This window comes from Epinephelus fuscoguttatus, linkage group LG8 (assembly GCF_011397635.1).
Source record: "Epinephelus fuscoguttatus linkage group LG8, E.fuscoguttatus.final_Chr_v1".
NCBI classification, from domain to species: Eukaryota; Metazoa; Chordata; class Actinopteri; order Perciformes; family Serranidae; genus Epinephelus; species Epinephelus fuscoguttatus.
The window spans coordinates 22039264-22051807 of NC_064759.1; the positions used below are offsets into that span (position 1 = coordinate 22039264).

Below are 12544 nucleotides of genomic sequence, written 5' to 3' on the forward strand. Positions count from 1 at the left end.
CTCCAGCACATTTTTATCTGTTTAAAAAGGACTATGTATAAATAAAGTTCTTGTAATAACTGCTTTGGAATAAATGTCCCAAAAATAAAACACTGAAATGGTAATTTTGGTGTTTGGGACACAGTACATGTGTTACTTATGAAATAATGTATGCCGTTATGTGACGATGCATTTTGACTATATACTCAATGTGTCTGTCAGTGACATGGCTTGTTAAAAATGGACAAAAATAAACACAAGAGATGTTTTGCTTTCCTTTGTCATTTATATGAGTTGTTATGGTGTAATATTAATTTTATTCTCCTTCAGGTTTTTTTTCCAACTTTTCCTGTCTCAATATGTTTTTACTCTGTTCATCTTTTTTTATTACAAAGAAACTCTGACGTCTATACTCTTCACTCTTGCAAGTTGGAAGACTATGTATGTAATCCAACAGGAGTAAGTTAAGTTTGGGCCCGTTTATGGGAAACAGCCTTGACAGTTAACAGCATGTAGGAGCTCCAATGTTTTCACGTGGTGGCTACATTTTTTCAATGAGCGGAGCAGAAATGAGTCGAAAGTTTGTCCTTAAATTAAAATTTGAAATGGTCTGCTTATGTTCCAAGACCTCAGAAATACTGAAAGGCTTGGAGATTTTACTAGAAATACATACATTTGTTCAAATTAATTGTTATCAGGAGCTCAGAATACACTTCAAATCGATCTCTTTCTAGGAAGTTTGACCGATCTGCATGAAACTCGGTGAACATAATCTAGGGACCAATATCTAAAGTTCCCTCTTGGCAAAAGTTGGAAAACTTACTAAAACTGAGCCTCTATAAGGTAATGAATATTGCGGAGGGCGTGGCTCATCACATAAAGGTGTATAACATCTCAAGGGTTTCACCGATCACCACGCGACTTTGTAGGTATATGACCACACATAATCTGAGGGGACCCCTCCATTATTGACCCCATCAAACAAAATGGGGGCGCTAGAGAGCCAATTTCTTATCTAGGCCTAACCGCCATATTGATTTTTTACTAAACTTGGTAGATATGTTGAACAGGACGCTTCAAGGTGAGTGGAGAAATTTAACTCTAATTGGCAACTGGGTGGCGCTATAACAACAGAAAAATGCTTAAAAATGGCTAAAATGCGACCGATTGCTGTGGCTCCCCCTGTGGCCCAATGTTGTTGTTTTTTTCTCATTTTTGGTATGATTAAGTCATGGTATGGTATGCTGTACTCAATGGGTATGGCCTAGTACGTATATATTTGTGTTTGCGTCACTTGAACTTCGCATGTAATATATGCATTGCTTCTGACCCATGCTCCATTTTGTTTAAAGATCAAAACCAAACAAAACTCTCTTGAATAATCAGTTTATTAATGAATTTAAGGCCACTCTGGACTGTGCAGAATTCATAAAGAGAGCAGAAATAACTCACAAAGTCACATTGCCCTTGGTTGCTTCAGTACTACCCTGTGATGACGGCTTTCTATTGCTGCTGAGCTTATCCACATCAGAACGGAGTCAGATCAAACATAAAGTAGCTTTAAATAAAAACCCCAGAACCTCAGGTCAAGTGTTACAGAGTAAATGATGGAATCTGTACATTGTGACTTTGGGAATAAAAGCTTCCTTTGTACATTTTCATCCTCAAATTAAACAGCGAGGATCATTCCGTTCAGCAGATGGAAACTTGCATTTTCAGTCACAATTACACGTTTCCAGTTGACAACACAGACACTTCAGCATGCTTCGTATTTTCTAGATAAGCACTGATATGTATCATCTCCACATTGTGCTCAGTACATTCCCTCACTAATAGGTTTGTTGCCATGCATATTTAGTCTGGATATAAAGATGCTATTGTATTAGTGACCAAGTATTCAAATACTAGTACTGTGTGTTGCTAAGGCCATAGGATTTGAATATGAATTCACATCAACATGATAACAAGTATATACTCATCTATTTATGTAAATCACAGGCAACCACTCTCAGAGCTCGTCTTGTCCACGTCAGCAGACAAATACCACAATGACAAGAAGATAAAAATAACTTTTCAGTACAGCGTTTGAAAAAGAAGAAGAAGAAAAAAAAAACCATTAACCATGAACTATCATCATCCCTTTGCTGAAGACAAACATTTTCTTCCTCTGTGGTTTGTTAAATTTGAGAAATCCGAAGATGTGTTGGTTTGGAGATCCTTTGAACACAGAATCGAAAGATGCTACAAGTATTGACAGGAAGTGGTGATAGGCCCATCCATTAAAATAAGAATAGCACAGTGTTACAGAAATCATTCATGACATATGAAGTATACTGTATACATACACACACACACACACACACACACACACACATACACTTTTTATCCAGCATCACAGCTTTCCGTACAGTCGTCTTTGGTTTCAGCCTGTTCACCTGCCAGTAAAGTCACCCTCACAGTATGAAGGGACTGTTTCTTTTTCTCCTGTTTACAATCAAATCTGTCAAGAGTGGGGGAAAAAGAGTGAAGAGGAGGGCGGAGAGTCGACATGCAGTACATGGGCTCTACTGGAATGGAAATGGCAGATGTCTTCATGTGATAACTTGTTACAGAACAGCATTTCACACCAGCCACGTCGCTGAGAGACGGGGTCAATTTTCATGAACCGTAAAAGGTTTCAAGAAAAAAAGAGAAACAGACCGTTTCATTTTTGACAAACCTACCTGCGCCTTACATATAATGAGAAATATATTGGTGACAAATCTCTGATTTTGAGTACATTTTCACAAAGGTGGAGACACCTGCTGTAGTGGGAACTACCAAAGAAGCTATTTTAAGTACCTTGCCTAGTGTTTATATGTCTGTCTGTGGACAGAATTTGTCAACATGGTAACATCACATTCATACAAGATGCAGTCACAAAACTTTACAGGTGTAGTTAAGATCACAACAAAGGCTGAAAATCGGTGAAATCCAAGCAGTTAGTACGGGGGTAGAAATTAGGGAAGGGACGCTGCACCCCACTTAGTTGCAGAGTGGCTGGTGTGAACTCATTGCAAAATGATCTCTAGTTTTTTACTCCTTTTCTGTGTTGAGAAAAAACCCTTTCTAGTGTATTTCTCAATGATATGTATAGATCAAGAACAGGAGATGGGCAAAACATGTTATAAAGATGGACTGCATATCATCTGTTAAGGGAGAAGGCCAGCATTCTTGAGGGACACATAAACATGACATATATAGTACACTGCACATAGTCAACGTATACGTAAGGACAAGTTAAGCAAAACAGACTCCATTTTGATGTGAATCTCAAACTCATCTGAAGGCAGAAGACTGATAACCGTTGCCAGGACCTGCTCTATTTGATAAAGGCAAATACACGAAAACACGCAAAAAAGAAAACCGATCAAATGTAGTAGATATTGGATATGCTGAAATTTGAAAGGCTGAACTGAATGCACTAAAATACACGCTACACAGAGGAACTGTACGTTGGCCTTGATGTGCAGAACTTAAAACGCTCACGCACATTCGCACTGGTGATTCTACTGAACATGATAGAAGGCAAATGTTTGTGTAGAGTGTCCATAACAATAGAAAGATTTAATCTATCTTTTGATAGACAAATGGATATAGTTCAGCATCTCTATGTGGGAGCTTCCTTAATGAGACCCCAGATATGTGCAGACAGGATATGTGCGCTGTTATGTCAGAAGCAGTCATAATAATAACAGTAATACACAAATCTGTCAAGTTCCGTCATTCAGCACTCGTGGTAGCAGCCTCTCACACTCAACTGGAAACAAGAAACTGTCTCCATTTTACTCATATTCATTGGCGTTGAGACAAAAAATGAGTGTGACTGCTGGAAATCGCAGCTACTGCTCTATTAAACCCAATATTCTAAATAATGTAAGGTATGAGTGAAAAGACAAAAAAGAACAAGCTTCTAAGGCATCACAAGGTTTAACCAGCGACCACAGCGCTGTAGATATATAAACTCATAGAGTCCATCTTTTACCCTTCACTCTTCACTCTGGCTCCCCTGGAAGAAGAATCAGTGATGTGACAGGAACCAAGGTGGAGAGCCATCAACTAAGGGTTGAGAACTTCAAGTCAATTGTTTTTTTTTTAATCACCCAGATGAGCGTCCCACTGTCTGCAGGCAATACGATGTTGATTCTCCACAAACTGACGAAAGCTTAAAATGGGCAAAAACTCCAGGTGAGTGAGGAGAAAAACCACCATCGTACAGCTTGTACCCAGAGGATTATCCCATTGAAGTTATGGCAGGGTGAAACTTGATTAGCAGTCTCTTGGACTATTCCTCTGAGTGGCCCTCTTTGAGTTTGGCTGGTCCTTTTGCTGAGACTTCAGCAGCTTCTTTGCCTACAGCTTTGGCAGGAGGAGGTTGTGTTGGGGGAGGTGGATGTAGACCGGCCTCAGTGCCGATGTTGACAGTGATGTTGGTGTAGAGGGGCAGGTATTGCTTTGAGATTGTCTCATATTCAACGGTGTTCATCCCATCCAACTTCCAGGTCTGCCGTGTCTTGGCCAGCATGTTGAACCTTTAAACGGAGAGCAAAGACAGAACAGACTGAAGGCTGCGCCCATTTTACTTTTACTTTCTGCTGTTTCCATCTATGATCAAGCAGTGCAGTTTTTCCCCTTGACCTCAACATATTTCAGATTTTTTGAGTCTGCAAATACCGTACCTCTTTGGGTTCACATCGTTGCCTTTGTCCAGCTTGTGTTTGATCATCTTGTACCGGCCGACCCTCAGCGATGGACGAGTGATATACATCCCCCCCAGAGACACTCTGAGAGGACCAAAAACAAATGTCAGTCTTTCACACAGTTCAACTGAGTCCCACACATCTGGTGTCTGACCAACAGGAATTTGTTGTTAACTGACAGTTGTATTTGGTTAGTGTTAATCAAGGATGTCCCGATCAAGCCCTACCCTGGATCTACCCTGACACCGATGTCTGCGATCGGATCAAGACATCCCTAGTGTTAAGTATCAATGTAATATCAGAGCTTGGAAACTGGAAATGTCAATGTCTGACTGGCTACAGACACATTCCTTCCACAGTAGAACCTCCCATTCTTGGGGGAATCTTGCCAAAACTATTCTCACCTGACTCCAATATCATCATCCTCTCCACCCCAGCCCCAGTAGTTGTTGGGAAAGCCGTTCATTTTGAGGTAGTGCAGTGGCGTCAGAGCTGACACTCCTCCAAAGTACATCTTGTACGGAAGCCTGGAGATGATCATTTCAAACAAAAAAATATTAAACATGACTGTGTGTGAGGAGCAATCCATTTGATGGACACAAACAAGAAAGGACATACTTGTAGCCAAACTTGTCCATGGCGATGGCTGCATGCTTGGGGTTGGAGTCGCAGATGTATGTGTTGCGATCGTCCTCTGGAATGAGGTCCACATCATGAAAGAAGAGACAGTCCCAGTCTTCTTCCTTCATGGCCTCACGGAAACCCACGTTCATCAACTTGGCCCTGTTGAAAGTGTAGTTTCCCGCCTGGGGAGTAAATGCCGACACTTGATGTCAGAGTAGCAACGACCTCACCTTACACACCAGTCTATTTAAAGAGTAACAACACCTCAAAACCATTTTAATCACCTCAAAACCAATGTATATGGGTATTCAGTAGTGTTGTTAATGGATTCAGGTCCAAAGCTTAGCATTTTGTGCAAAGTATTTGCATTTTACATATTGTGTTAGGAATATGCATAGTGACTGCCCTCTACTGGTTGGAAACCAGCTTTTGCCATGAGGAAACAACTGGCTATGTCTGGGCATGACTGGGATACTTCCTTCACATTCTAGAGACATTTTTTGAACTTCCAGGATAGAGTTACTTCAAAAGAGTGTAATTTGCCACAACATTTGACAAATCAGTTTGGAATGAAGTGATAACTTCTGGCTTGTCAGTGTGGGATATAGAAAATAGATCATTCAGATTCTCTACCAATTCCCTAATTGATTGAAAAAAGTCAGTCAGGTTTTCATCGTCAAACCAACTGCTTTATTTCCTCTGAGTCTGAACAGTGTAGAAACAGCACAATAGTAAAATGTAGTAGGCATGCATGTGACTCAGGTGTGCTAAACCTCCACTGTTAAATCATTTTCTTAGTCAAAGCAAAAACCTGCTAAGCCTGCCTGTGTGTTGTTAATATTATTATACCTCAGGATATTTACTTTTGCTAACTGACATGCTGCTTGGGTAAAAAGCAGTGACACATGTAGTAGAGTGTCAAATACATGCCATTCCTGGAATTTCAACCTATGTCATGTAGAAAAATGTTTCAGCATATTGCTACTTGAAAAGATCATTTTGCAGACATTACAAGCTGTAATGTTGTCATCTTTTTTTATGTGAAATTAAGCAACACTGCGTCTCCACCATTACTCCTTGTTGCCCATTGCCAGCAGCACAGACACATGGGTTTGACATCATTGTTTTGTAATGCGCAGCTGTCAGAAAAACACGCCAAATTGATAGGCCTGGAGGTATACATACCAGTATGGAACTGGTTCTCCATTCCTATCCTTAGCCATTGTCTTATATCCAACAACCAGCAGACCTTTCTCAGTTATCCAAATAAATTTGGGCTGGGAATCTCAGGGCACTTCACAATTTGATTCGATTACGATTCAGAGGGTGACGATTCGATAATAAAAACGATTATTGATGCATCACAGTGCATCAAAATGTTTGATGTCAACACGATTTATTTTTCTCTTTCTTTTAAAGTATAGCATATGGTATTTTTGGTGATCCATAATTAAATAAACAGATTATTTTACTTGCATACAGTGTGGCTCTTGTCCAGGTCCCTTTCCTCTTCAACCTACATCCTTACCCTCACTTTTGAATCGGGGTTGCCAGTTGGATTGTATCCATCTACGGATGCTCACGCTTGTCTGTTGTGGGATATACATATATATATGGGATCCAGTGTTGGCACAGCCTACTGTAATATTTCCCATGAAACAGTACGCAATTCACCTTCTATTCAATAATATATGGTCTGCATCCTTTTTATGTGAATTTGAAAGCACCTCACATTCTTCCGTGTGGATAAGAATAACATGAGGGGGAGGCGGAGTGCTCAGCCGCAGCCGCTGTGTTGTTATTTACATTATGCCAGCAGAGGAGCTGCAAGCAGCCTCTCTCTTCGTTAATACTAGTGAAAGCCAAGACACTGGGCAGGCCAGGCACAGGGTTTTTGAGGTAAAACAAACTTAGCAGAGAGTTATTTTCTTCACCACAGAGGTATTTTAAATTGGCTAATGCTGCAGCGTGTGTTGGTAAGCTGGTTTACATGCTGATCACTGCTCCTCTCGTTAATGTAAGTCTATATACTTCAATATATACAATATACTTCATGTTCGCCTCACAAATGTAATTATTTAGACATTAAACTGAAACAAGCTTGCAACCGCTGTCTTGTGTGAAGATGAATTAGTACACGTTAACTTTAGCTCATCTGCACTGTAGACTGTCCGGGTGCTACACTGATTTCGCAGTTGAGTTCCACCTCTTTTGTTCCATTAACATCATGTTACAAACAAACATTTACATAATTGATTACTGACATTTGTTAATTGATGCTGAATCATCCACGTCTACATTGCAATGCACCTAAGAATCAATTTCTCCCATCCTTAGAATAAATTACTACATAACGTACATCAACTGTATATTTTCCGGAAGGCCAGAAAACTAAATACATTCATTTTTAGCTGGCAATCAACTTACTAGGCCTTTTTTGAGGTATCTGCTAAGTAGAGACAAGTCAAATCATTAAAAGGAAAGATTCCACCAGGTGGCTATGCAATGCAAAATCCAGCTCAAGAGGTGTTAAAGATAAAGTGCTGAGAAGTAAACATGACTGGATTGTTACAAGCAGCAAAGGAGATTAAACCCTTTAAGCCACTTTCTTATTCTCTAGCATGCACATCCAGTGACGGCACACTAGAGGGCACTCTTCATTCAGCCTGTACTGAAGTGGATACCAAATCACAAGATGAGAGCTGTAAATATCCAACAAAAGAACTACCTTTTGTTTCTACCAAGAGAGGACCAAAACACTAGGTAAAATGTTAAATGAATCCCTTATTCACCCTTTGACTCTTCCTTTGGTGTGTAACATATGCTTTGGTTGTTTGTGTGTGTTTCACCTGGTGAATGACGTAAATTCCATAGTTGAGCTGTTGCCGCTGCAGAAAAGGATGCAGGTAATATAACAGGAACTTCAAGTGATGTTCTCTGTGTCTGTGGGGAATGATGATGGCTGTCCGGTGCCTCGCCTCACAGTCAGGCGGCCTATAACGTCCTCCTCGCACCACCAGTGGATTCTTCCTCTCAACCTCGGACAGAGTGAGCCCTGATGGAAAGCTGACGTGGATCGGCCCACCTGTGAGCAGGAAATGGTTCGCTGTCATTATTAGTAGGAAACAAGATGCATTTAAAGGCATACGGGAAAACAATCAAGTCAGAGCATGAGAGGCTATGATTTGAACATGACATTTAAATGACCTCACGTGCTGAACTCATTCCTGGAAAGAAACATCCTGATGCTTACACAGAGCTTTGTAAATGTACCAATACAAGTTCTGACAATTGCTCTTTGTTAGATTTACACAGCACAGTCAATCTGAGTACACAAATTTACTGTTTATACTCTCTGTATATGCCTTCTGCTCATCTCACTGGAAATGGCCACAAATGACACAACAGTTTTCCTTCTAGGAATTCAACGTTTTCAAGGTTTTTGATGTCTTTCAGTTACATTTGGATCATAATCTGTACGAACATATACCAACATATTTTCAATACCTCCACACTGATCTAATTTTAAAATAATCATATAAATCAAAGTACAAGGCTGTTAATAACCGTTTTTCATCTGTGGCACAACTGCAGATGAGAAAAATATTACGAGGTGATATAAATATGATGTGTTTAGTGCTTATAGTACATAAAGAGACACATATGCTGTCAAAAAATTACATTTTACAAAGTAGAGTTTGGATTTTTTCCCCACAGAACAGTAGCTGAGAATGTGAAAACTAGGCACATGTCAAAAACTTGCCTATCTAGTTAACCTAGATACAAGGTTACCACACATTTCTATGAACAAAATTTCAAAACTTTTCCATCACTTTTCAACGACCCATAATATTATTTCTAGCCCTACTTGCTCTGTGTTTTTCAAACAAATCAGATTCAAACTCTGTTCATTCTATTCACAACATAATTTCAGCTAGCTGGTATACAGTGGTGGAAAAAAGTTTTCGGACACCCTTAAAATTTTACACAATCTCAAATATTATCATGAAATATTTGTGGAAAAATCTTTTTTGTGTTTCAAAAGGTGTGGCTGCATTAGACAGATACAAACAAATACAAATTATATTTTTTTGTATATTGTTTACAAGAAAAACTAACAAAACTAAATTCTTGACAGTTTCAATATGTCAGTTCTCAACATTGTCGGTATCAAAATCAACAAATAACAGAGAATGTGTTCAAAACTGAACAAAAAATAAATAAACCATCACATCATCAAATTAATATTTAGTAGTCCTGCCATTGGTACGTAGTAGAGCTCTAATCCTGGCTGGCATGTTCCCCACGAGCCTTTCACACTGTTGAGGGGTAATCTTGTCCCATTCTTCTTGAATTACTGCTTTTAATTCTTCTAAATTCTTTGGTTTATGCTTTGAAACAGACCTTTTGATAATCCACCACAGATTTTCAATGGGGCTCATGTCCGGGGATTGAGCTGGCCACTCTAAGACCTGGATACTGTGCTCCTGCAGCCAAGTTCTCCTAGCCTTGGATGTGTGGCAAGGGGCATTATCTTGTTGAAACATCCAGTTTTTACCTCGACGGAACAGTGCACGCGCAGAAGGGAGCATGTGGGTTTGGAGAATGGTACAATACTTGGTAGAGTTCAATGTGCCATCACAGACAGTGAGATGACCAACACCAGCAGCACTCATGCATCCCCAAACCATGATACTGCCTCCACCATGCTTGACAGTAGGTACTGTACATGCTGGAGATAATGCTTCGCCTGGCCTTCTGCGTACCCTCACATTAATAGGAGGAAGATAAAGCTGGAAACTGGACTCATCTGACCACAAAATCTTCTTCCAATTCCTGGACGTTCTTGTGTGCCTGGGCCCAACGACGCCGGGCTAACCTCTGTCTCTCATTGATCAGGGGCTTCTTGATAGCCTTGTAGGACCTTAAGCCATGATCTAAAAGTCGGCCACGTACAGTGTGGGTGGAACACTGGGCACCAGTTTGGTTTGACCACTGCTGCTGAAGCTCCTGTGATGTCATTCGGCGGTTTTGCCTGCACATGCGGATCAGGATGCGGTCATTTCTTGCTGAAGAAACCCTTGGACGCCCAGATCTTGGTTTGCCTTCCAAGCTGTTGGTTCGTCTGTATTTCTACAGAGTGTATCCAACTGCTGAAGGACTGCATCTGCACTTCCTGGCTATCTGGCGGCAGCTGTACCCTTCCTGGCTGAGAATCTTTATCTTCAGGCGTGTTTCCTGCATTAGGTTCCTTGTTTTAGCCATTTTTGTGTCTGAAGAGCTTTCAAATGTGCTGGCTTTATGTAGACACAAAGCTTGGCAACAAAAATTGTGTCTTTTAATAAAAAGAACGACCTTCATCACTGGTACCAAAATGACCCAATACTCAAACTTTCTTTTTTTTCTTTCTCGTATTTTTATGGAACCAATCAATTTTAAGTTTTTAATGGCTTTTTTAGGATTTATTTAGTATTTTGGCTGTGACTGTACTAAAAGAAATTGCACTTCAAGACCTAAGAGTGATTCTTAATGCAATATTTCACAAATGCATGGGGTGTCCGAAAACTTTTTTCCACCACTGTACATGAAGGGGGAGACAGAATGTGGGGGGGGAATTAAAAAAAAAACAAAAAAAAAAAACAAAACTTATGTGATATGTAAACAAAATGTCACATAGTGAGCTACTTTACGTCAACAGCTACAGAAAATAAATCTGCCGTTTTGTTGCATCAAGTGTAAGGTTATCCACAGATGATTACTGTAAGAATTGCATTACACAAAACAAAATTCCATAACTTTTCCCAAACTTTCAACTTTTTTTTTTTACTAATTCCATGACTGGAAAATGTGATCAAGAAATTCCGTGACTTTTCCAGGTTTTCCTTGACCATGGGAGCCCTGAAGATAGGCAAGGTATTATCTAGCTAAGGTTATCAAGTTAACCGAGTAGGGCGCTAAAGCAATCAATCAAAAATGACAATTTTAATTGTCGAATAATCATTTTAAACAAAGGCAAAACAACTGTTGTTCCAGCTTCTGGAATGTGAGAATTTCATACTTTTTTCAGTCAGGGTTCTGCAGGGTACACCAAATTAAATTTAAGACATTTTAAGACCTTTTTAATACCACACATAGTGCAAATAATATATTTTATGATCATTCCCAGTTGGAAATTAACTTTGTAGTCCACCTGCCATTGAGGCTAATGGATTTAATAATCTACTAGCACTCAATAAATTACCAATTTTTTGTTTGTTTTTGTGCTGGTGAGTGAAGCAAATCTAGCAGCCACTTGCATATTTTATCAGCATTTGATGGAAACCAGCAAGGACGCCATGGCCTTGAATTTTTTATCATCAGACCTTTTTTTTTCAGTACTTCCCAGCAGTATAATTCCTAATGATATATCTGATTAAATTACTGCTACCTGGACCCAGATAAACGTCAGAAAGTGGCATTTGGACTGTTGCAATAAAAAAATACCCTTCATTCTCCCCTCATCATACTTGTTTCTGTGAACCTCTGGCCAGTTTCTGCTCACTTCTATCAGCCTGACACAACGTTCAGGTAATACCTAAATGACCTTTATCTATTATTATTTTTTCTAGGAAAGCAGTCAAAGCCTTCTAGCTCAGTTATCACCATGTAGTTTCAAATTACTGGACGTAATGTGGGAACAAAGGGGCAGAGGGCAGAGCCTGGAAAACAGAAAACTAAGCCTGCTTTGACAGAGCATCCTAGGCATACTGAATAAGCAGTACACAGGATCAGATTGTCTAGGTAATGTATGACAAACCTCAAATAGAGGACATGTAACAAGATCCACTTACTTACTACCCTTCTTTTACCCAAGCTTTCAACCATATCTCACAGTCTTCACCAGGGGATGGACTTTGCTTAGTTGTCATTAAGCTAGTGGAGATGAGATGCAGGAGCTATGACAGAAAATGGCTGGTAAGTAAACCTTGAATTAAGATTTTTTTTATAGCAATCTCATTTTTAAGGTCAAGATCACAGGTTACCTACAGGTCAAATTTCTTCTCTGCAAGTTTTCATTCATTCTGTGATTAAGATGAACAAAAACAAACAGCTGTCTGGAAATCCTGTTAACTGAGTGAAGTACTGTGCACTTTCCTCCATACGGAAACAGAGGCTTAAGCAGCAAAGGGACATCACGACTGATAATTGTAGCAAGATGTATC

General features: G+C 39.7%; 1 protein-coding gene across 1 annotated transcript in view; it reads right to left on the minus strand.

Annotated features, from left to right (window-relative positions):
* Positions 1-1353: 1353 nt before the first annotated feature.
* The window catches only part of si:dkey-199f5.8 (beta-1,4-galactosyltransferase 3), a 29794-nt gene continuing 18603 nt past the window's right edge, over positions 1354-12544 (minus strand). The window contains exons 3-7 of the mRNA XM_049583231.1: positions 8192-8427; positions 5337-5524; positions 5123-5245; positions 4698-4802; positions 1354-4550 (exon numbers count right to left, since the gene is read on the minus strand). Coding sequence (XP_049439188.1) covers positions 4304-4550; positions 4698-4802; positions 5123-5245; positions 5337-5524; positions 8192-8427 — 899 coding nt within the window. The 3' untranslated portion in view covers positions 1354-4303. The remainder of the gene's footprint in view (positions 4551-4697; positions 4803-5122; positions 5246-5336; positions 5525-8191; positions 8428-12544) is intronic.